General features: G+C 47.8%; 1 protein-coding gene across 1 annotated transcript; it reads left to right on the forward strand.

Annotated features, from left to right (window-relative positions):
- The first annotated feature begins 20,658 nt into the window (after positions 1 to 20,658).
- On the forward strand, positions 20,659 to 21,177 carry LOC132515748 (large ribosomal subunit protein eL21-like). The gene has a single exon (XM_060142101.1). It carries the CDS (start codon positions 20,664 to 20,666, stop codon positions 21,144 to 21,146), a length of 483 nt encoding a protein of 160 aa, XP_059998084.1. The 5' UTR covers positions 20,659 to 20,663; the 3' UTR covers positions 21,147 to 21,177.

The raw sequence follows: 21,177 nt of genomic DNA on the forward strand, positions 1-21,177 counted from the left end.
TTGCGGATGCTGCTGCATTCACAGCTGGATGTCAGCTCTGGGTGACCTGGGGTGGGAGCAGAAGAGGCCTGGGACTCTGTGCTCGGGGTACCAGCCGTGGCCCAAGTTGGTGCCTGAGGGGTGGGGCCAGCCAGGAGTCCTGGGGAAGGGTCTGGGGTTCTGGCTACTGTCGCTGACCCTTGTGCTCCCCCAACCAAGTGGCTCTCTGACTTAGGGGGGCAAGGAGGAAAGTTCAAGAGAGGGTTGACATGGGGGATGGTCAAGGCCAGGGCAGCAGAACTAGGATACAAACCTCCCTATAACTCTGGCCCAGCAGTAACTGCACAGACCTGACTCCCCTTCCCGCTGCCCAGATGGCCTCTTACCTTGGGTCTGACCATACCTCCTTTCACACACATCTCCCAGAGTTCTCAGCATCCTGCTGCATTTTCCATTTCAGTGTCCAGGTTTGTTCTCCCCAGGACCACCCTGAGAACGTCAGGCCCCAAACCTCCCGGCCTTACCTGACCAGTGGCCTTATGTCTGGCCGTAAGAACCTTCCAGTTTGCCGGCACACTTGAGGAGGCTCGTGCTGAGAGGTTGGGTGATGTCCCCCAAGATCATGGAAGTAAAGAGTGATTCTCAGCATGGATTCTGCCAGCCTAGACCTCCTCACCTCTTAAAGGCAGCCAGTCGCTAAACTGGAGGACAGTAAGGGCAGGGGCCAGGAGACACATTGGTGGGCATCTGAGTCCGGCCTTTTAGTTGAATGTGGGAGGAGGCTAGCCAAGACCTAAGGTTTGCTAAGCTCCCTACTGTGTGCCAGGCACTATGCCTCTCATTGAATCCTCACAACAAGCCCCTTTCTCCCCACTTTGCAGGTGAGGACAGTAAGTTTCTCAGGGGTTAGAGGACTTGCCTGGGGTCATGTAGCAAATTAGAATCCCAGGTCTGTCTGCCACTCCAGCCCGTGGTCTTCAAAGAGGAGAAGGAGTGAGGAGGGGAGGTGCAGACCAGGCAGAGCCCCAGGAGCGAGAGAAACACACAGCAGGGAAGGCCCCAGAGCAGACGCTGCTTTGCTGGAGTGCCTCTTGACACCAGAGACCACCGTTGTATCATAGCAGTGCCCACCAGTTTACAGAGGCTTCTGCCCCTTTAAGAGCCCATCCCCCAGGGAGGCTCACTTGGGTGGGGGGACTTTGGAGGTCTCTGTGGAGACATTAAGGCACTCTGAGTTTGTGCCCTAGAAAGCTTGGGGGTGTTCAGCTGGACAGGCTCGTACCAGCCCTTGTATGTAGTTAGTGCTCAAGGAAAAATGATGTTTCTGGAGAAGGAAGCTGGAGGGGCGGAGTAACTAGTTATGAGCTGCTGGGGCAGAAGGGCTTCGAGGGTTGCCGTCGTGCTCTCCGGTGGCCAGACTGCCGCCACACAGGGCACGTGTCCTGGAGCCCTCTGTTTCCTGGGCACCCCCAGCTTCCTTATGGCTGGCTCTCACAGACAGCAGCCTGCCGCCTATGCTGGAGTCCCTGGGCAAACCTCCCAGCCAGTCATCTCCCCCTCTGGCCTCACTTTTGCCATGGGCTCCTGGGATGGGTCAGGAGTGCCTGGGGCCCCCGACTGGGCCCACTCGGCGGGGTCGTTTGTGCTTTGCAGCAGCCCTGCAGCTACCGGACAAAAGGTCCTATTTGAGGGCGACAGCAGCTCTCATGCTGGGCTCTGCCCCAGTCCTCTCCCACCCTGGTGGGACCTGGGGCTGGCTCTCCTCTGCCCCACCCTTCCTGTGGGCTCTCAGTCACCCTGTCCCTCTGGTCTGGGCCCAGTGGTCAGGGCTGATGCCCCACAGGCCACCGCTCTCTTTGCCCTGCTAGGCTACGTGGGCCAGCCCGGTGTGGGACACTTGCCAGACCACCTTTCCTTCCTCCTCAAAGCAGCTCAGCTCCTTTTGGGCCACCTTTCCACCTTCATCTTTGCTTAGACCCTGCTTCCAGTCTTGACACTCCACAGCACCCCTCGAGCCCCTGTCTCCAGAGTAAATCATCAGCCCCGTGAATTGGTCACAGCCTGGCCCTGTGCTGGGTGCCAGGACACCGGGGTGCAAGACTCCCCACCCTTGCTCTCCGGCAGTGGGAGCTCAGACCTCCTGGCGTTGACGGCCTTTCTCTCAGCAGATTTTTATCAAGCACCCACAGTGCCAGGCACTGTGCTGGGCACTGAGGATGAGGTAAGATCGCCACGTCCCTGCTGTCACAGAGCTTGCGTTCTAGTGAAGGAGGAAGCGTCAGGCACATAAATGTGACACGTCAGGGGTCAAATGTGATGACGCAGAAGCAAGCAGAGTCAGGGGAGATGTGAGGGCACAGGGTGGGGGCCTGGCACACGGTATGGTCAGGGGCCTCACTGATAAGATTGGGGAGCAGTGACTTGTAAGGGGGGAGCCATGTGGACCCCCAAGGACAGAGTATTCCAGCAGAGGTCCTGAAAGGAGGGTGTTTGAGGATGAACAAGGAGGCAGCCAGGTTGGAGCACAGCACCTGGGCGGGGTGACAGGAAGGCTGGCTCACGTGGAGTGGAGCAGTGGTCCTGCGCGTTAGATCCACCAGGGAGCGTTTAAGAAGTACGGACGCCCGGCTCCAGCTCCAGTGATTCACACGGATTTTCCAGCGGTGAGGCTAGGCATCAGTAGTTTCTTAAAAGCTCCGCAGGTGACCCCAACGCGTAGCCAGGGTTGAGAAGCACTCACGTGGGGTGCTGTGGGGCATGGAAGGGACTCTGGATCTCGTTCTGAATGGCGAAGCCACTGACCTCTGTTTTTAAAGGCTCAGAGAGACGAATAGGAGAAGGCAGCCCCCAAGAGGAGGGTGCTATGGGCGGAGGAGGGAAGGACCCGCCCCTCACACACACACACATACAGGCAGTAGGAGGAGGCTGCAGCTGAGGGGTGCAGGAGGGGAGGAGGAGCCTCTTCTCGGGGGCGGTGCCCTGAGGTGGGGGCTGTCCCCGCACTCACCGTGAGGCACCTGAAACTCTGGGCAAGGTAGCTTGCTGGGCCACACAGAGCAAGGGAGAGTGTCAGAGTTCAAACCCAAGTCTGCCTACCTGAGCAGTGCAGTGCTTGCACGATACCGTCTGCCTCCCAGGTGGCTGTGGGCGGGCACAGGAGTCGCCACCTTACTGTCTGCTGGGTTCCCGGGAACTGGGAACAGCAGCCTCCGCTCACCTACAGGCATGGCTGAGAGGTGACCAGTAGGTCCCAGTGAGTTAGCTGAAAGTCACTGTGCCCACCCCACCACATGTGCCCTGCCATCACCCAGCCCCTCCTCGGGACCCTCCGGACCTCCCCACCACTTCAAAAGGCCCCACCAGGGGCCCCAGTTCCTGTGCCAGAGCTGTGACCGGCGTCCTTTCTGATGGTCGGTGCCCAGCTCCGGAGAGCCAGCGCCAGCTCTCCTCAACGGGACGGACCGGGTGGGTGGGCGGCTCCAGAGGGACCGCAGATGCCACTTAGCCACTTCCTTCTCTCTCCTGTCCCCGCTTTCCCTCTGCTACCCCCTCTTTCTGCCCCTCACCTGTCCCTTTCTCTTGCTGGGGTTGCCCTGAGTAACACAAATGCAGAGATCGATCATCTGGCCGGGCCTCTTCCCGAGGGAAGCCTCTCCTAGCTGTCCACCCCAGCCCCAAATCCCTGAGAAGCTCTCTCGATGCCAGGCGGCATCTCTGTCCTCCTGCACGCTTGTCCGTCTCATCCTGGTGATGTCAACACGAGGCATGGCAGTGCTCTGGCCGCAGCTGTGTGAGCAAGCGGATCCAGCCAGAGCGGCGGATACAGGGCTCGGTCCTCTGGGACGCAGTCAGCGCTCCTCCCTGCTCAAAGCTTCTAGCCCAGCCCCTCATCTTCCCGTCTCCTTCTGAGTTCCTCTCTCCCACATTCACTCATTATTCACCTGAGACTTCCTGACTACATGCCAGGCTCTGTTTCCAGTATCTGGGATACAAACTTGACCGTTAGACCCCACTTGCAGGAGCTCAGAGCCTCAACGTCGGATAGGATGCGATCTTTGCTTCCCTCTCATGAGGTCTCAGTTTCTTGGGGGAAGGGGAGTTGCCCATTAGTCATTTTTTTCAAATTTACCAAGGATTTTTGTCTTTTACTTTTTTTTTTTTTTTCAGACACAACAAAGACTTTTTATACCATCCATGTTTTCCCTGGAGGAGAGATCAGCTGGGTCCCGGGTCCCTGGGGAGGCATCTTGCACATCCAAGCCTCCAAAATCCATGAATCTGGATTCAAATCCTAGCTCTGCTGTTTGCAAGCTGTGTCACCTTGGGCATGTTTCTTAACCTCTCTGTGCCTCAGTTTCCTCCTCTGTAAAATGGAGTTGGTGACAACACCTTTTCCATGGGATTGTAAGGATTCATGAGAGAATTCCCGTGAGGGGCCTGACACGAGTGCTCAGTGAGCGGTAGCATGAATATCACTCTGCACATGCCCAGTCCCTTCTCTACCAGCAGAAATTCCATCGCCCGCCTTCCCCCAGGGATCCTAGTCCTGGCATTTAAATTAGGTCATATTTTTTCTTGTCTTGCATTCTTCACCCTTGATAAGATCTCAATTAGCAAGAATGTATTAAGCATATTCTACCTAAAAGATTTTGCAAGACTTTAAGATTACCTCATCCCAGAGCTTTGTTTCCACAGAGTTTAAAATGTAGCTGGGGAAGTAAGCATGGAAAGAGAGTTTAGGATAAAAGGCACTGGGTCACAGGTATCACTCAGTGGATCAGCTGCCTTCTGAAGCAGTGAGCTCTCTGTCCCTAGAAGCATCCAAGCAGAGGCTGGGAGACCACTTGTTGGGAATTCCAGGGGCATGCACTGTTTCTGGTAAGTCCTACCAGGTTGCAGAGGAAGGAGCCGTCTTGGGATAGGCCAGATCTGCCCCTGGTCTGACCATGTTCCTTGGGTCTCTACTTTGCCAAGCAGGGCGGCAAGATACAGCCCACAGGTAAGAAGCATTCCTCAGAGATGCCGAGAGGACTGTGGCCAACAGTGGTTGCAGGCTTGCAAACACCCTTCCACCTGGGTTGCAGGATGCCTGGAGCATCCGACTGGGCCATTTGCTTTGAGGCCAGACTGCCTTGGCCTTTCAAGACCTGGGGCTGACTCTCGGGTGTGGGAATTCCTAAAGCTGGAGCTGATGAGGACAGGAGGGAGGGCTGCCTTGGAGCAGGGGGATGGGCCCAGTACCGTTTCATGCCTTGAGATGATGACTTGAAGTTTACCCTCCACCACCTGTGACTCTACACCTCTGGCTGTAATGGAATTGACTGCCCAGCTTTAGGGTACCAGAGGAGGGGGAAAGGTTGGAATTTCCAAGCAATAGAGGCAGTGCCGTGTGGAGGTCAAGAGCAGAGCTCTAGTGCCTTGGCTCGAATCCTGGCTCCGTCACTTCCTAATTGTGGGATCACATAAAATGGCTTCTCCGTGCCTCAGTTTCCGCATAGGTAGAATGGGGTGATCATAGGATTAGTGTGAAGATTAGATGAGTTAATACATGGAAAGCGCTCAGAATTTATTGGCCATGTAGAAAAGCACCGCCTGAGTGTTGGCTGTTGTTTTGTTGCCTGTCCTCTAGGGTGGAAGCAGGCATCACTCTCTCAACGGGGGAAGGGTTGTAGGGGACACAACAGTGAATAAAACCCCTCTGTCCAGGGGAACCCACCCATCCTGCCAAACTGTCACCAGAGTTTCAGAATTCTGATGTCCCTTATCCTAACAGATATATGTTAGGCAAGGTACTGTGAACTTAACAAATATTATTTAAATTAAAAAAAATTTTTTTAATTTAACAGACTTTTTTGTTTTAATGAACACACCATTTTACTCCAAATTACTTTAAAGAAATAGTAAGAGGTTTACAACAGTTGGGGACAGAGATTGTCACAGTGGCACTGTTATACACAGTAAAAAGAGGGAAGCAACATAAATATCTCACAAGAGAAGTATAAATACATGTTTTTCCACCCATTACATAGCTAGTATGGAAAATTTGTATCTCACTTTCTTCTCAAAGCCTATTTCAACTCATGGGAAACTGCTTATGACATTCTTATGAAAATTATTTACAACATAATTATGTTATGACATAGGTGAAATACACTGGCTGTAAAAATACACAGTATGTAAAATATATAGTCCTAATTTTGTATTTATACAAGTATTCATGACAAAACAACTAGAAGTATGTATACAGATGAGTGAATATCACTTTCTCCATCATGAATTTCTCCATTATCTCAATTTTTCACAATGAACATGGGTTATCTTTATGGTCAATGAAAAGGACAACAAAAGCCATTATTATGATTATATTGTCTCTATCAGTTGGGTTTCCATGGCTCTAGAGTTTTTACTCCCATTTCCCCTGATGTACATGTCTGGAGAGATGCTCACAGGGAAGATGGCTCTGTGTTCCCATGACCAGGGCTGGTCCCTCCTGGTCACTGCCCACTGCGAGGAGGATCCATGGGGACCACATTGGCTCTGGGCTTGGAGGGGCCCCTAACAGAAGTTTATTAAAAATCTCCTTGGTCCAAATCACTCTGTGAAGCACTAAAGATTCAGAATTAAGTAAACAGTTCTCCTTCCTCAAGGAACTCACCGGCTGGTCTGGGAGAGAGAAGCCAATTGCAGAAATGTTGACAGTAATGGGCTGTTATCTGCACCTGCGAGATGCAGCTAATCCCAGAGGGTGTGAGCGGCCTGCCCAGGGGGCTTGGCACTTGCCTACCTCCCTGCCCCTTCCTCAACCTCTGCCTACCTATCGGTCTTGCAAGCCTCAGAAAGTGAGTTGGACCTCTAGGCTTCATAGTTCATATTAGTGAATGAAAATGAATTAACATAGAAATGAAACCTCTGATACGTTGGGAACCTGCTGGAACCCACCTCTGCAAGTCCTTCCCTTCCTTGCCTGCACCAGTGAGCACCCCCAGGTGACGCTCTACTTTGAGCTTAGACCTCTCTAGGCACAGTGCCATTTAGTCACGTGGTAAAGCCGGTCTTGTTTCTAGGTGTTTCCATACTCCTCCAACCCCCATTCCGACCCCCCGAATATTCAAAACAGTGTGGCCCTGGGCTGCAGAGGAGCTCCTAGAGGCCTCAAGACACCCTGTTGACTGTCCCACTGTCATCTCTAAGGGGCTGTGCCCATCCCCAGCAAGTGCCCCAGCCCTCTGTGTCCCAGCCCTGACCCTCCTCTCTCTCTGGTCCCATACCTGATCACCCACTGCACACTCCTCGCTCCTGCTAGCAGACCCAGGACCAGCTCAGTCAGACTCTGGGCCTCCGGCAGGTGGTGGGACTCAGTGCTCCTGTCCCTACAGTGATGGGGTTGGGGGGAGCAGATGCCCTCAGAGTGTCCTCCCTGCTCCTGATTTTACATCAACCTGTCTGTTCTCGCTTTAGGGTTTTGTGGGAGCCATTTTCGTCTCTCCTCCTTTCAAGCATGACTCAAACCCTCCTCCAGGAAGCCTTCCCTGATCAACTCCTTGAGCACTATGTGCTCAGTTCTGCTGGCACCAAATAGGCTGATGCAAGGCTTCATGGGGGCCTTAGCCCCTCATAACCTCCATTTCCCAAGAGGCTACCCAAATATACACAACCTAAGGAAAAACAGAGAGCCTAGTATGGAAGTGTGACCTCCAGGTAAGTTTTCCAATAACCGCCCCCCCACCGGCAGCACTTCACCCCATCCTAGCCACCACCACCACCCCCAGCCCGACTGCCTAGAAATTCTCACAGCCTGTGGTCTGCGCTCATGTATCCAGGTTTCCAATGTGTTAGCTCTCTTCTCTGGGTTCAGGTTGCAAGCTGCCTGGGTTGAAGAGGGCCGTGTCCTCTTGAGTGTGCCTCCCCCAGGCATGCCATCCCACTCCCCAATTGCTTTGTTAGGATAATGACACCAGTTGGTGACCAAGTAATGTATTTATAGTTATTGAGGTGCTTTCATGCATGGTAGTCCATTTTGCTCTGAAAACACCCTGTGTGGTAGACAGGGCATGTGGGATGACCCCATTCAATGGATGTGGAAACTGAGGCCCTGGGAGGTTTAACACCTTGCACATAGTTAATTAAGTGACAAAGCAAGGCCTCCCACCAGGTATGCCTGCCTGCCTCACTGCCCTGTGAACTGCTTTGCTTGCCAGCTCAGGTTTTAATCCGTTCCAGTGTCAGGGCTGTTGCGCAGGGACCCCCAGGGCTGACGGGGGAGCCAGAAGAAGGAGATTTGACTTCTAATCTGACTCACCCAGCTGGTTCAGAATGCAGCCAAAATGGGGGAATTTGGTCCTGCTTCCACTCCCCTTCCTCTCTTCCACAGCTGCTTTGGCATCCTCTTGCCACCCTCTGCACCCCTCCCTCCCCACCCCCAACTTTGGGAGCCGTGGGGTGGGGTCCCAGGAGGATGTGAGCCTATGGACGGGCGGGATGTTTTTCCTACTCTGTATTGTTCTGCCCATGCCCATTGTGTGGGCTGAGAGCAGGACGTCACCAAGTCGCCTGGCAAACTTTCAGCGGAGCTGGGGAACATTTCCGGAGGGAACTGACCCATTATGAATGGCTGAAGCTTTTTACAAGCTGTGGTATTTCTTTGGATCAGCCGGACTGGGGGAGCCAGGGAAAGGAAAGACTTGAAGACTTCCGGTTCCTGGCAGCCAACGGCAAGGCTGAAGGTCCCAGGGACCTTGGCAGACCTGAGGTTTGCCAACACCTAACCCCAACTTGGGATGGCTCACACCTGAGGGTAGGAATGGACCCAGTCACCTTGAAAAGCTTCCCTGTGCTCACCCAAGGGGAAATGCAAGGTCAGAATTGTTTTAAAGCTGTTCGGTGTTTGCTGTGGGGTGAGTAATGCTCAGTGTTTTCAACTCACAGCTCTTCCTTCCCAGGGGAGGCATTTATTTATGCATCTCTCTTTACCATTAGACGGGGTGTGCCTTCAGAGCGGTTCCTGGATGCCAGGTGCTTTGCATCAGTTTTCTCATGGTTTGATTGAATCCTGGCAGCAAGAGGATTATAGGCAGGTGTAGTACACCGTTTCTTACAGATGTGGAAACTGAGTCTCACAAAGGTTAGGAATTAGTTCCAGCCCACACAGCTACTTCATGGCAGAGCTGGGATTTGAACTCAGGTCTGTGACAGTCCACGATCTGCAGCAGGATTTCTCAAACATTCACTTGCATAAGAGTTGACTGGAGTGCTAGCTAAGAATGCAGATTTTGGGGCCCTGCATTCTCCCCAATTCTAATTCAATAAATCAGGGTGGGGCAGGAAATCTGCATTTTTGCCAAATAACAGGGGATTCTGAAGCACTTGAGCCACAGGTCGAGAAACACTGCCTTGGGGGTTGGTCTCCGTTTTATGATTTTAGCCAAGAGAGCAGCATCCTGGACTAAAAACAGAGGCATAGCCCCAGGCCCCTGCTGAGACCTCAGGAGGTGGCCCTGTCCCCTCACTTGTCCCTACCTATGTGTGAAACCCAGGAGAAGCAGCCTGGAGCCTCAGAAGACAAAGGGAACCCGTCTGCAGCACAGAAAATTCTCCCATCACCCTTTATAATATTTGAAACACACAAGATAGGAAACTGAGCAACAAAGTCAGAATAAAGGGGCCCTCGTTCACCCCTCAGACTTTTATGGACCCCTGCTATGGGAAAGGGCTTGGGACAGACTCCTCTGAAGTTCTGAGGTGGCAAGTACAGCTGGATGCATCAGGAACCTCCTGCTTCAGAGTTACCTGGCGGTTTGCTAAGATGCAGAGTCCTGGGGCCCATCCCAGACTTCCATAGCCAGAATCCCTGGGGGGTAAACTCTAGGTGAACTCATTTTGCTTTAAATGGGTTCCCCAGACAATTCTGAAGCAAATAGAGGTTTGAGAACTGGTGGCCAGAGGGCCTGGGAAGGAAAGGAATTCCCGAAGCTGAGGACCCCAGGAGGGCCCCAAAGCTACAGCCTGGGTGGGAATCCCTGGGGTGCAGCTGCGGACTAGTGAAAGAGGCGCCACACTTAGTGTGTGGAATTCTGGGTTTGAACCCTGGCTTGGCCACTCTGCACTCCTGGGCAAGTGACAACCTCCCTGAGCTCAACTCCTCACAGGTCAAATGAGGATAATCCGGTCCACCTCTGCGCCTGGCTATGAAGACCCAGTGAGCACACAGTGGGCGCTGAATGGACAGCAGCAGGTGAGCGGTGGAAGAAGCTGATTCTAAGTTTTCAGGCAATGCTGACAGGGCTCCCAACAGCATCCAGCTGCCACAGACCCACTTCACTCTGTTGGAGAACCAAGGGCTGCATTGGGCAATGGGGGTTAGAATTCAGAATCATGACTTGTGGACTCTGATGGAGTGGCCTGGGACACCCTCAGAGGGTCAGAAGCCCTGAAGCCCTGAAGCCCTGTGGTCTGAAGGACCCTGAAGCCCAGGTCGTGTCCGGAGGGCTGTTTCCACCACTCCACTCCCCTGTCCATCCACTTCCCAAACACTCAACTTCACACCAAGAATCACACCATAAGCATGGGCTCTGAGAGGTCAGCCCAGGGGCCCTTCCCCGTATGGCCCTCACTGCTACTCAGTCTTGTTTCCCTGGAGTTGTCTCTGTTGAGCTGGGGGACCTAACTGTTCCTCTCCTCCTTCCCATCACCCTTGGGTGCCTCGAAGGACCCCTATCCCCTCTTCCTTGACCATTATGCCCTCTTTAGAGGCTCCTTTTCCCCCTCTCCCTCTCAGGAAGCCCAGGGGTCATCCTCAGGCCAACTGCTAACTCCCTCCGGGGAAAAGATCTGAGAAACCAATTCATACCCAGTGGGTACACTAAGCAGGCCAGAGGCCCTCCCCCGGAATAGGTGTACTTTACAAGCAGCTGTAAGAAAGCCGTCCAGGGGGACCTGAAGAGGGCCTCTCCCCTGGCAGTACCGCCTTGAGGTTAAGAGTGCAAGCTCCGGAGGCAGAGGGTTCATCCTGGCTGGACCATGCATTAGCTGAGTGACCTTGTGCCACCTGCTTCAGTTTCCTTATGTATCAAACAGAGAAATAGCAAACGCATCCACTTCTTTAATGCAGGCACATATTAAGTACTCAATAAATGTTAGTCGTTATTGCTCATTAGTGGAAGGATTTGGGACATTTACTAGTCTGGATTTCATAGGTAAATGGCTGTGTCCATCCAGGGCTGTGTGCCCACCAAGCCCAAGCTTAGCCCTAGCTGTCATCTAAAGGCAATGCTGCACATGGGGCCAAGTGTCTGAGTTCTTGAGCTGGGATTCATCCTCTTGGTAAATCTCCTTGGGAATAAGGATAAGGATGAGGGCAACAGCGGCTGGATTAGGGGAGAGTCTCTATTAGTATCTCTTAAGCCAGGGCTTAAGGGAAAGCATAGGTGGATATGAAGGGAATTTGACATCTGCTTCTCTCTTAAGGTTCAGTTGCCTGTGAACTGGGGGTAGGGCTTGGTAAATCCTGGGTTTCTGCACTCTGAGATCCTGGGAAGGAGTGGGATTCTCTGACAGCTTTGTGCTTCTGTACCAGTCTGTGAGTCTGCGAAAAGGCAAGTAACAGGCTCAAATCCTCCAAGAAAGGGGATGGAGGGTGGGGCCTGTTCTTCCTGCTCCTATCATCTCCTTCCCTTCTGGCTAATTTCCCTCTCAATAGGAGCAGGCAAGAAGACTCAGAAGGCTTCTGGAAGAGATTGGAAGTCTTCAGGGCAAATGTCACCTCATCTCCCAGCCCCACTTTTTCCAACAGACATGAGAAAATACCTCCTCTCCCTTGGGCAGACCAGCCACCCTGGGGAGAGCCCTTTCTCCTCAAACTGGACCACTGGGGACTGATCCTTGCCCACCATTTGTTTGGAAGATGCAGCTCTCTGTGAAGAATGCTGCTAGGTAGAGGGCCCCACCAGGATGGGAGCAAAGACTGCGGCCAGGTCAGGCAGGACAGCAAGATCACGCCCCAGAAACCCACGAACAGAAAGGAGACACCAAAGTGAAGTGAGCACTGCAGCCAACAGTAACTCTCTTAGCACCTCCATCTCACAGAAGGTGGAGGAAACCACAAGAGAGCCGTTGGGCCCACACTCTCCCGACGTTCATCCTGAGTCAGCGCCTGGGCTGCTCCCGGAGGCTCAGTGACTCGTAAGACAAGGGCCACAAGCATGAGGAATCCAGTCCAGAGGGAGACAGCATGTCACCTGGGCACAGAGGAGGGCGCCACTGATTCTCTCTAGGCGGGAGAACATTGAAGCTGGATGCTGAAGGCTAGGTTGCATTTCTACAGGACAGTGGGGAACAGCAAAGGGGACTTGTTCAGGGGTCACAAAGCCTCCTGTGTGGGGCAGGGGGAGGGGTGGTAGGAGAGGATGGAAATGTAGGCAGGGCCTCGAAAGGCATATTGAAGGCACTGACCTTTACCCTGTGGACTGAGGGGAGTGGAAACACACATAATTTTTTTCCTGATTATTAGGAGCAATATACCTTTGGCATAAAAACCAGAGAAACAGGGCTTCCCTGGTGGCGCAGTGGTTGAGAGTCCGCCTGCCGATGCAGGGGACACGGGTTCGTGCCCCGGTCCGGGAAGATCCCACATACCACAGAGCGACTGGGCCCGTGAGCCATGGCCTCTGAGCCTGCGCGTCCGGAGCCTGTGCTCCACAACGGGAGAGGACACAACAGTGAAAGGCCCGCGTACCGCCAAAAAAAAATAAATAATAAAACACAAAACACAAAAAACCAGAGAAACAGAAAAAGTATAAAGAAGAAAATTAAAATCACTCATATGTCAACTACCCAGAAATAACCACTAAGGTTTTCCTTTCAGACTCTTTCTTATAAATAGGAGACCTTTAAAAAGGGTATATGTAGGATAGATACGACATGTAATATATAGTCATATTAATATAGCAAAATGCATATTTCATATTAAAAGATTATGTTATGTTAGAACATAATCTGAATTCAGAGAATATATCAATTAACATACAAGTTATTATATAATAACTTAGTATAATATAGTTCATTTTTAAAAAAACTAAATTGAGATGTTATAAAGAGGGAGTTTTCATTTTTATTTGTTTATTTTTAATAGACAACACATTCGTGTGCTCCATAATTCAGAAGGCACAAGAAGTTATATAGTGAAAATGTCCCTATTGCTCCATCCCCTACCATCTAGCTCTCCTCCTTGGACTCAATAAATGTTGTTGTAACCTTCCAGGGGTTTTATGCATAGACAAGAAGATAAACGTATTATTTTCTCCCCCTTTACACAAATGTTACACAATTGTTAGCCACTTATTCTGCATCCTTCAGTTTTTACTTAGTATATCTTGGATACCATTTCCTATGAATGTATAAAAACTCCTCTCATTTTTTATGGCTACATACTTTTCCATCATATGAATGTATTCTAATTTATTCAGCAAGTCTCTACTAATAGTCATTTGGGTTTTCTCTAATCTTTTGCATTTATAAACAGTGCTGCCATAAATAACTCTACATGTGTCATCTTGCACAAGTAAAACTCCATATGCAGGATAACTTCCTAGAAGTGCAGTTACAGGTCAAGGGTCAGGTGCAGTTATAATTTTGATGCATATTTCTTAACAGCCCTCTGTAGAGGTGATACTAATTGCTTTAAAATGTCCCTCTTTTGATGTAAATGAGGGATAAAATCAGGTCTGAACTTAGAGTATAAGGAGGCTGGATTAGAAGTGGGCAGGCAAGAACCAGTTTGGAGGCCACTGCAACAGTGCAGGAGAAACCTGCTTAGAACTGAACTATGGGTCAGGACAATTGGACAGAGGAGCCGGAGCCCTGAATTCAAGAAACATTCTGGACTTAGAACTGATAGGATAGAGACACAAACTGGCATTTGGATGTGAGGGTGCAAAGGTCTCTAACAGAGTGACTGGGTGGGTCTGGAAATGGCGTCTGAAGTAAAAAGGTGAAACAAAAGCTGCAAACAGAGAAGGAAGGAGCCCCCTGGAGCCTCATTTCGAAGTGTAGAGACATTTATTATAATGATAATGCTCTTACTTTGTTTCTCCTACATCAAGGAAAATGACCTTCACTCTGGAAAAGGTAAAACAGACACATTAAGAGAGAACTGAAGATTCCCCTTTAAAAAGACAGATTATTGGTCACACGTGTTCGACACTTCTCCTTCCTGACCCCACGAAAATGATTATAAAGCAATGAGCAAATGTTACCCTCCCAGTGATGAAGAGAACAGGAGGGAGGCCACTGCGGATAAACGTTCTCAGCAAATATATAGGAGCTGAGAAATGGAGAAGAGAGTGGTCATTGATGAAGTGGGTGGAGGACAGTGAACCCAGAGGAGCAGGCAGCGAGAGAGAGAGACAGCTGCATGTTACCGCAGCAGAACCACAGTGGAGCTCAGGCCTCCGAGATGCTATGAGGGTGGACGGTGTAGAGGAAGCAGGAGACATAGCCACCGCTGAAGTGAGGAGGACTGGCCAACGGTACATGGAACAGTCAATTCCCAAGCAACACACAGGGCAGCCAGGGATCCATCTCCAGTCGGAGGCTTCAGTTCAATGGTCCCAAAGCAGGGGCTTCCACCTCTAATACTGGAGTCCTCGTGCGATGCGGGCTCACTGCCGAAATGAAATGAAATCTGCCACCTGACCAGCCCAGCCTCACTCTTAAATATGAAAAGACAAAGATCATCAGACATTTGAAAAAAAGCCTCTGGCATGAAAAAAAATAAAGATAAATGGTGTGGGGGGGTAACATAATGTCCATAATGGACATATTCCATTATTTCTCTTTAGAGAAATAATTTAGGAAACAGAAGACTAAAGAAATTTTCAGTAACTAATAGGTAATCAGGGAGATTTGAGGAGCTGTTGCATCCCTAAACAAGTATAGGATGCTATGAAAGGAAGACCAGAAAATAAATGTGAGCTCCTGGAAATAAAAGATAGGATTATGGAAATTGAAATTTCAATAGAAAGTATTGGGACGTAAGAGAATTAGAGTAGTTTCATGTCTGGATAAGAGAAACATCCAGAAAAAAAGTAAAGAGAAAAGCAGAAGAGAAGAAATTCTCAAATAAGAAAATAAAATAATTCCCCAAAGCTGAAGGACAACTTGTAAAGGGGACACCAAGAATACAGCGCAATGAGTGAATAAGGGACCCACATATGAGCACCGTCATGGTGAAATTTTAGAATAGCAGTGATAAAGACAGGATCCTAAAATTTCCCTAGAGGAGAAGAAAATTTACCTCTAAAAGTATAAGAATCAGACTGGTCTCAGGGCTCTCATTAGCAAAGGCTACACTGATGCCTTCAACATTCTGTGAAAAAAGCCATTTTCAACAAAGAAGTCTATATCCATCCAAATTATCATTCAAGTGTGAGGGTGGAGCTGTAACACTTTGAGAAGCTAGGGACTCAGAAAATCTATGACATACCGCCCACTCCTTTTTTTCTTTCTTTCTATTTTAATAACAATTTTTTAAATTGAAGTATAGTAAATTTACAATGTTGTGTTAGCTTCAGGTGTACTGCAAATTGATTCAGTTACATATATATATATATATATATATATATTCTTTTTCAGATTCTTTTCCATTATAGGTTATTACAAGACACTGAGTATAGTTCCCTGTGCTATATGATAGGTCTTTGTTGTTTATTTTATACATAGTAGTATATATACATTAATTCCAAACTCCTAATTTATCTCTCCCCACACACATACACTCCTTTTTAAGAAATTACCTGAGATGTGGTGCAGCAAAATGATAGCCTAAACAAAAACAAAAACCAAGGGAGGGAGGGAGGAAGAGAAGAAGGAAGGAAGGAAGGAAGGAAGGAAGGAGGGAAGGAAGGAAGGGAGGGAGGGAGGGAGGGAGGGAGGGAGGGAGGGGAGAGAAAACAGTGGGACCCATCAAGGGCATCAGTGAAAAGAAGTCCCCGACCAACAGCTATGTAAGAGAAAAGCAACACGCCCAAATTAGAGCATATAATGGAGAGGGCCCCGTGTGAGGTCCCTGGGAAAAAGAGGAACCTCAGAAATAGAATACTCGATAAGCTTAAAAGTAGGAAACAAACATGAAGAAATAATCATGGCAAGTAAAGAGAAGAAGAGGAGGGGTAAGGGGAAGGAGAAGAAAGGCAATCTGAAACTATGAAATACTAAAACAAATAAAAGAAAGAAACATAATTATAGGACATTGCTGGCTCTGCAATAAACAACATTTACATTGTTACAAATGTAAACATTATTTATTGGTTTTAAACTTTTAGAACCAACTAATAGGCAAAGCACAAAAGACTTAATTATGGTTAGAAAATTATATATACAGGTAATCAACTTTGAGCATTTAAAGTAAATGTTCAGAAGACAGAAGCTGGGAAGGGGAGCTAAAAGGGAAAGGTAGGAGTGATATCCTTATCCTTCAAAATAGTGAGTCAAAACTACTATCCATAGCTGATGGTATGAGAAATAAAGATATAAATATGTTACTTAAAGCAACATACGTAATCAACAGATTTATTTTTATTTTATTTAGAGGAATTAAATAAAAACAGTTATACAACCATGTTGTGAGTAGGGTGGGGGAGAGTTATTTGGATGATATATATATGAACTAAATCCTTATTTTTCATAGTTATAAATAAAGAAAGGATGTTTTAAACTGAGAAATCCAGAAACGGCCACATAAGCGCATTATTTAGAGATATAGAAGTCATTCCCAGAATAAAGAACTAAAAGATTTAGAAGCAGTTGCCTCTGGGAGCAGGACTAGAGGGGGAAGGAATGAGGTGGGACTGTTCCTTGCAGGCTCTTCTGTTCTACTTTATTTTTAACCATGTACATGAATTACTTGGATATAAAAATTTAAGTACATCACAAGATAGATGAGAGCTTATGTGGCTGCAGATGAATTCTGGGGGCCAGATTCAGATGAATTAGACACAGGGTCATGAAATACCTTGCAGGTAGGACTGAAAAACAACCTGGGTAAATGATGAGGACATTGGAGATAAGAAAGTGTTCATTTTCACAAAGAGACAGAAGGTATTTCTGGAAACTATATACCAAATGGCTCAATATAGAATCCTGGCAAAATTCTAGCACAGATTATTAAACAGATGGCTTGGGAGTGCTTTGTGATTTATTTATTTATTTATTTATTTATACTCTGCCTCCTTCCAAAAAGAAGGATTTGTAGTGGCTTATAGAGAGACGTACAATACAATAAGATTAAAAAAAATTTTAATGAGAAAAGAGTCTCAAAAAGTTAAACTTAAAAGTACTATATGATCCAACAAATCCACCTGTAGGTATACACCCAAAAGAACTGAAACACGTTCACATAAGAACTTGTAAATGAACGTTTGTAGCAACATTATTCATGATAGACAAAAAGTGGAAACCCAAATATCCACGGAAAAACAAAATGTGGTATATCCATTTTGAACAATGGAATATTATTAGGCTATGAAAAGGAATAAAGTATTGATACATGCTACCATGTGAGTGAACCTTGAAAACATTATGCTAAATTAATGAAGCCAGACATAAAGGGCCACATAATTATATGACTCCGTTTATACAAAATGTCCAGAATACACAAATCCATAGACAGAAAGTAGATCATTGATTGCCAAAGGCTGAGGGGAAGAGGGATTGAGCATGGGTAATGGGGTGATGAAAAGGTTTTGGAATTAGGTAGTGGTGATGTGAATATACTAAACCCCACGAACTGTACACTTTAAAAGAGTGGATTTTATAGTATGTGAATTATATCTCAGTTAAAAAGCATTATTATGGGGAAGATTGAGGAAAGGAGGATGAAGAGAAAAGGACAGAAAATAAAGAGGAATCAAGTCAGTATACAACACATATACCGTAAAATTCCATATAGGTGATAAAGGTGGATCATGACTTTGACCGTGAGCTTCCCAGCAGCTACTACAAGCTGGGAAAGTAGTGATAATTAAATGATTCCCAGCATCATCTTATAAACATGAAATGGTTGCTCAGGAGAATCACAGCTTTTCCTGGTGCAGATGCCCAATAGGAATTTCTGTGCGTCTTTGTATAGTGGTCCATTGGCAACAACATCCCTACCATAACTCCAGTCACATATCTTCAAGTTGCTCAAACTAGGCATAAAGTCCAAGGATAATTCAGTAAAGGCACTTTAATGAGGGGCCTAAATGGTGCAGGATATGCGAGCGGCTCCTGTTGATAAAATGTGGATCCTCTGGAGCAGTGGTTTCCAACCTTGGCTGTGCGTTAGAAAGCCCTGGGGAGCTTCTGCAAACTACCAACCCACGACTCCATCAACCAGAAAGTCTGACTTTTCTGAGATTCCAACATACATACTGTCCCCAGCTTATGATGGTTCGACTCCTGATATTTTGACTTTACAATGATGTGAAAGTGATAGGCACTCAGTAGGAGCCGTACCTGGAGTTTCGAATTTTGATTTCTGGGCTGTCGATCTGCAGTACAATATTCTCTCATGATCCTGGGCAGTGGCAGTGAGCCAAAGCTCCCAGTCAGCCAGGGGCCATAGAAGTAAACAACCAATACAGTTACAACCATTCCTTACCTGTAAGACCTTTTTGTTTTTCACTTTCAGTACAACTTTCGATCAATTACATGAGATATTCAACACTTAATTATCAAATAGGCTTTCTGTTAGATGATTTTGCCTAATGGCTAATGTAAGTGTTCTGAACACGTTTATGGTAGGCTAACCTAAGCTATGATGTTTGGTAAGTTAAGTGTATTAAATATGTTATTGGGGGGGGCGGGGGGGCTTGCAGGATATCAGTTCCCCGACCAGGGATTGAACCTGGGCCATGGCAGTGGAAACCCGGAATCCTAACCGCTAGGCCTCCAGGGATCTCCCTATTAAATGCATTTTTGACTTAATGATATTTTCAACTTACAATGGGCTTATGGGGACGTAACTCCATGGTAAGACAAGAAGCCAAGTCTGAGAACTACCGACTAAATACAATAGATGAGTTGTACATCCCTCATGGAATCCTCTATGAATATTATTTCTTCCTCAGTTTTTCATAAGTTCAAGGTTATAACAGTTAAACATATATTCGCATGGCTAATATTTTCTGAATGCCTGCTAAGTGCCAGGAAGGTGCTGTATAGTGCCCCTGAGCATTAACGTGTGACTCAACTTCCGTCCTCGAGGAGCTGACGTTTGATCCACACTATGAACACCCCAGCTGGTGACCACAAGAAAGGGAGGTAAGTGAGGAGACGGGGGGAACACAAGGCAGGCAAAACAGGCAGCCCTGAGTTGGTGGGGAGCTCCCGGTAGAACGTATAGCTCATCTGAGCCCTGAGGAAAGGTTCATCAGGAAAGAGGAGGGTGGAGAATGGTGCAGTGCGTTCAATACTTTTCTCAGTGATTTGGGTGAGTACAGTCATCCCGTGGTATCGCAGAGGACTGGTTCCAGTACCCACCATGGATACGCAAATCTGTGGATGCGCAAGTCCCATAGTCAGCCCTCCATATCCCAGGTTCTGCACCTGAGGATTCAACCAACCTCAATACTGTATTTACTGAAAAAAAGCTGCCTATAAGTGTACCCGCGCAATTCAAACCCATGTTGCTCAAGGGTCAATTGTATTAGTAAATATACATTATGCATGTGAGGTATCATCCTTCTCTGGAACAGCTGGAGGGGTAGCCCTTCTGCTTCATGGCTGAATTGGAACCCGAAGCATGCTGGCAGGGAAGGGGAACCCAAAGAAAAACTAAATGAGACACGGGAGCAGGGGAAGGCAACGGAGAAGTGTGAACAGCACCGAAGAGTGTCTACCAGCGGCTTTGCATATGCTCTAATTTCATCCCACCATAACGCTGTAAGAATTTGACATTTTACAATTGAAGAAAATTAGGTTTATCATGTCAAGCCCTGAGTTGTCATGGCCAAGTGTGGGCCCAGAACATAGTCCAGGCCTGACCCACTCCCAGGTCCAGATTCTTTCCATTATTCAACATACACCAAGGCTTATACTTGGATTCAATACATCGACTGCTCATAAATGAGATGGGAAGACTTGGTTCAACAGCAGCTCTTGTGGGGGAAAATGTTAATAGCTATAAGCTCAAGCACAAGTCTTAGGTGTGTAAGTAGGAGTGTGAGAGGCAGATGGTGTCGTGGGAAAGATCCAGTGTTTGGAATCGGGATACCTGGGCTCAAAATTCAGCTTCAATACTTACTAGGTGTGAGATTTTGGGCAAGATACTGTGCATTCCTGAGTCTCAGTTTCCTAATCTATAAAAAGGGGATAATAAGGCCTATATCACAGGATCATGGTGAAGATTACAGATAATGTAGGTACAGACAAGAAGCAGATATTTACATTACTCAGTTATTACACATAACTGAGACAAGACATATCCGGAATATATCAAAAACTCCTAAATAAGTTTTTAAAAGACAGACAATCCAATTTTTAAAGTAGTCAGAAGACTTGAAGGGGCATTTCACAAAAGATGATAGGCAAGTGGCCAATAAGCACACGATAAGATACTGAGCAGTATTTATTGTGAGGGAAATGCAAATTAAAACCACTGCGATAGCTTCTTTTCGGCTGGAACCGCCATCTTCCAGTAATTCGCCAAAATGACCAACACAAAGACAAAGAGGAGGGGCACCTGCTACATGTTCTCTAGGCCTTTTAGGAAACACAGAGTTGTTCTTTTGGCCACATACATGCGAATCTACAAGAAAGGTGATATTGTAGATATCAAGGGAACAGGCACTCTTCATAAAGGAATGCCCCACAAATGTTACCATGGCAAAACTGGGAGTGTCTATAATGTTACCCAGCATGCTGTTGGCATCCTTGTAAACAAACAAGTTAAGGGCAAGATTCTTGCCAAGAGAATTAATGTGCATATCAAGCATATTAAGCACTCTGAGAGTCGAGATAGTTTCCTGAAACAGGTGAAGGAAAATGATCAGAAAAAGAAGGAAGCCAAAGAGAAAGGTACTTGGGTTCAACTGAAGCTCCAGCCTGCTCCACCCAAAGAAGCACACTTCATGAGAACCAATGGAAAAGAGCCTAAACTGTTGGAGCCCATTCCCTATGAATTCATGGCATGATGGGTGTAAAGAAAATAAAAGACCTGGACTG

This window comes from Lagenorhynchus albirostris, chromosome 2, assembly GCF_949774975.1.
Source record: "Lagenorhynchus albirostris chromosome 2, mLagAlb1.1, whole genome shotgun sequence".
Taxonomy (NCBI): domain Eukaryota; kingdom Metazoa; phylum Chordata; class Mammalia; order Artiodactyla; family Delphinidae; genus Lagenorhynchus; species Lagenorhynchus albirostris.

Bases quoted from the DNA above. Each gene is read 5' to 3' on its own strand.
- LOC132515748 (XM_060142101.1), top strand. From the start codon at position 20,664: ATGACCAACACAAAGACAAAGAGGAGGGGCACCTGCTACATGTTCTCT.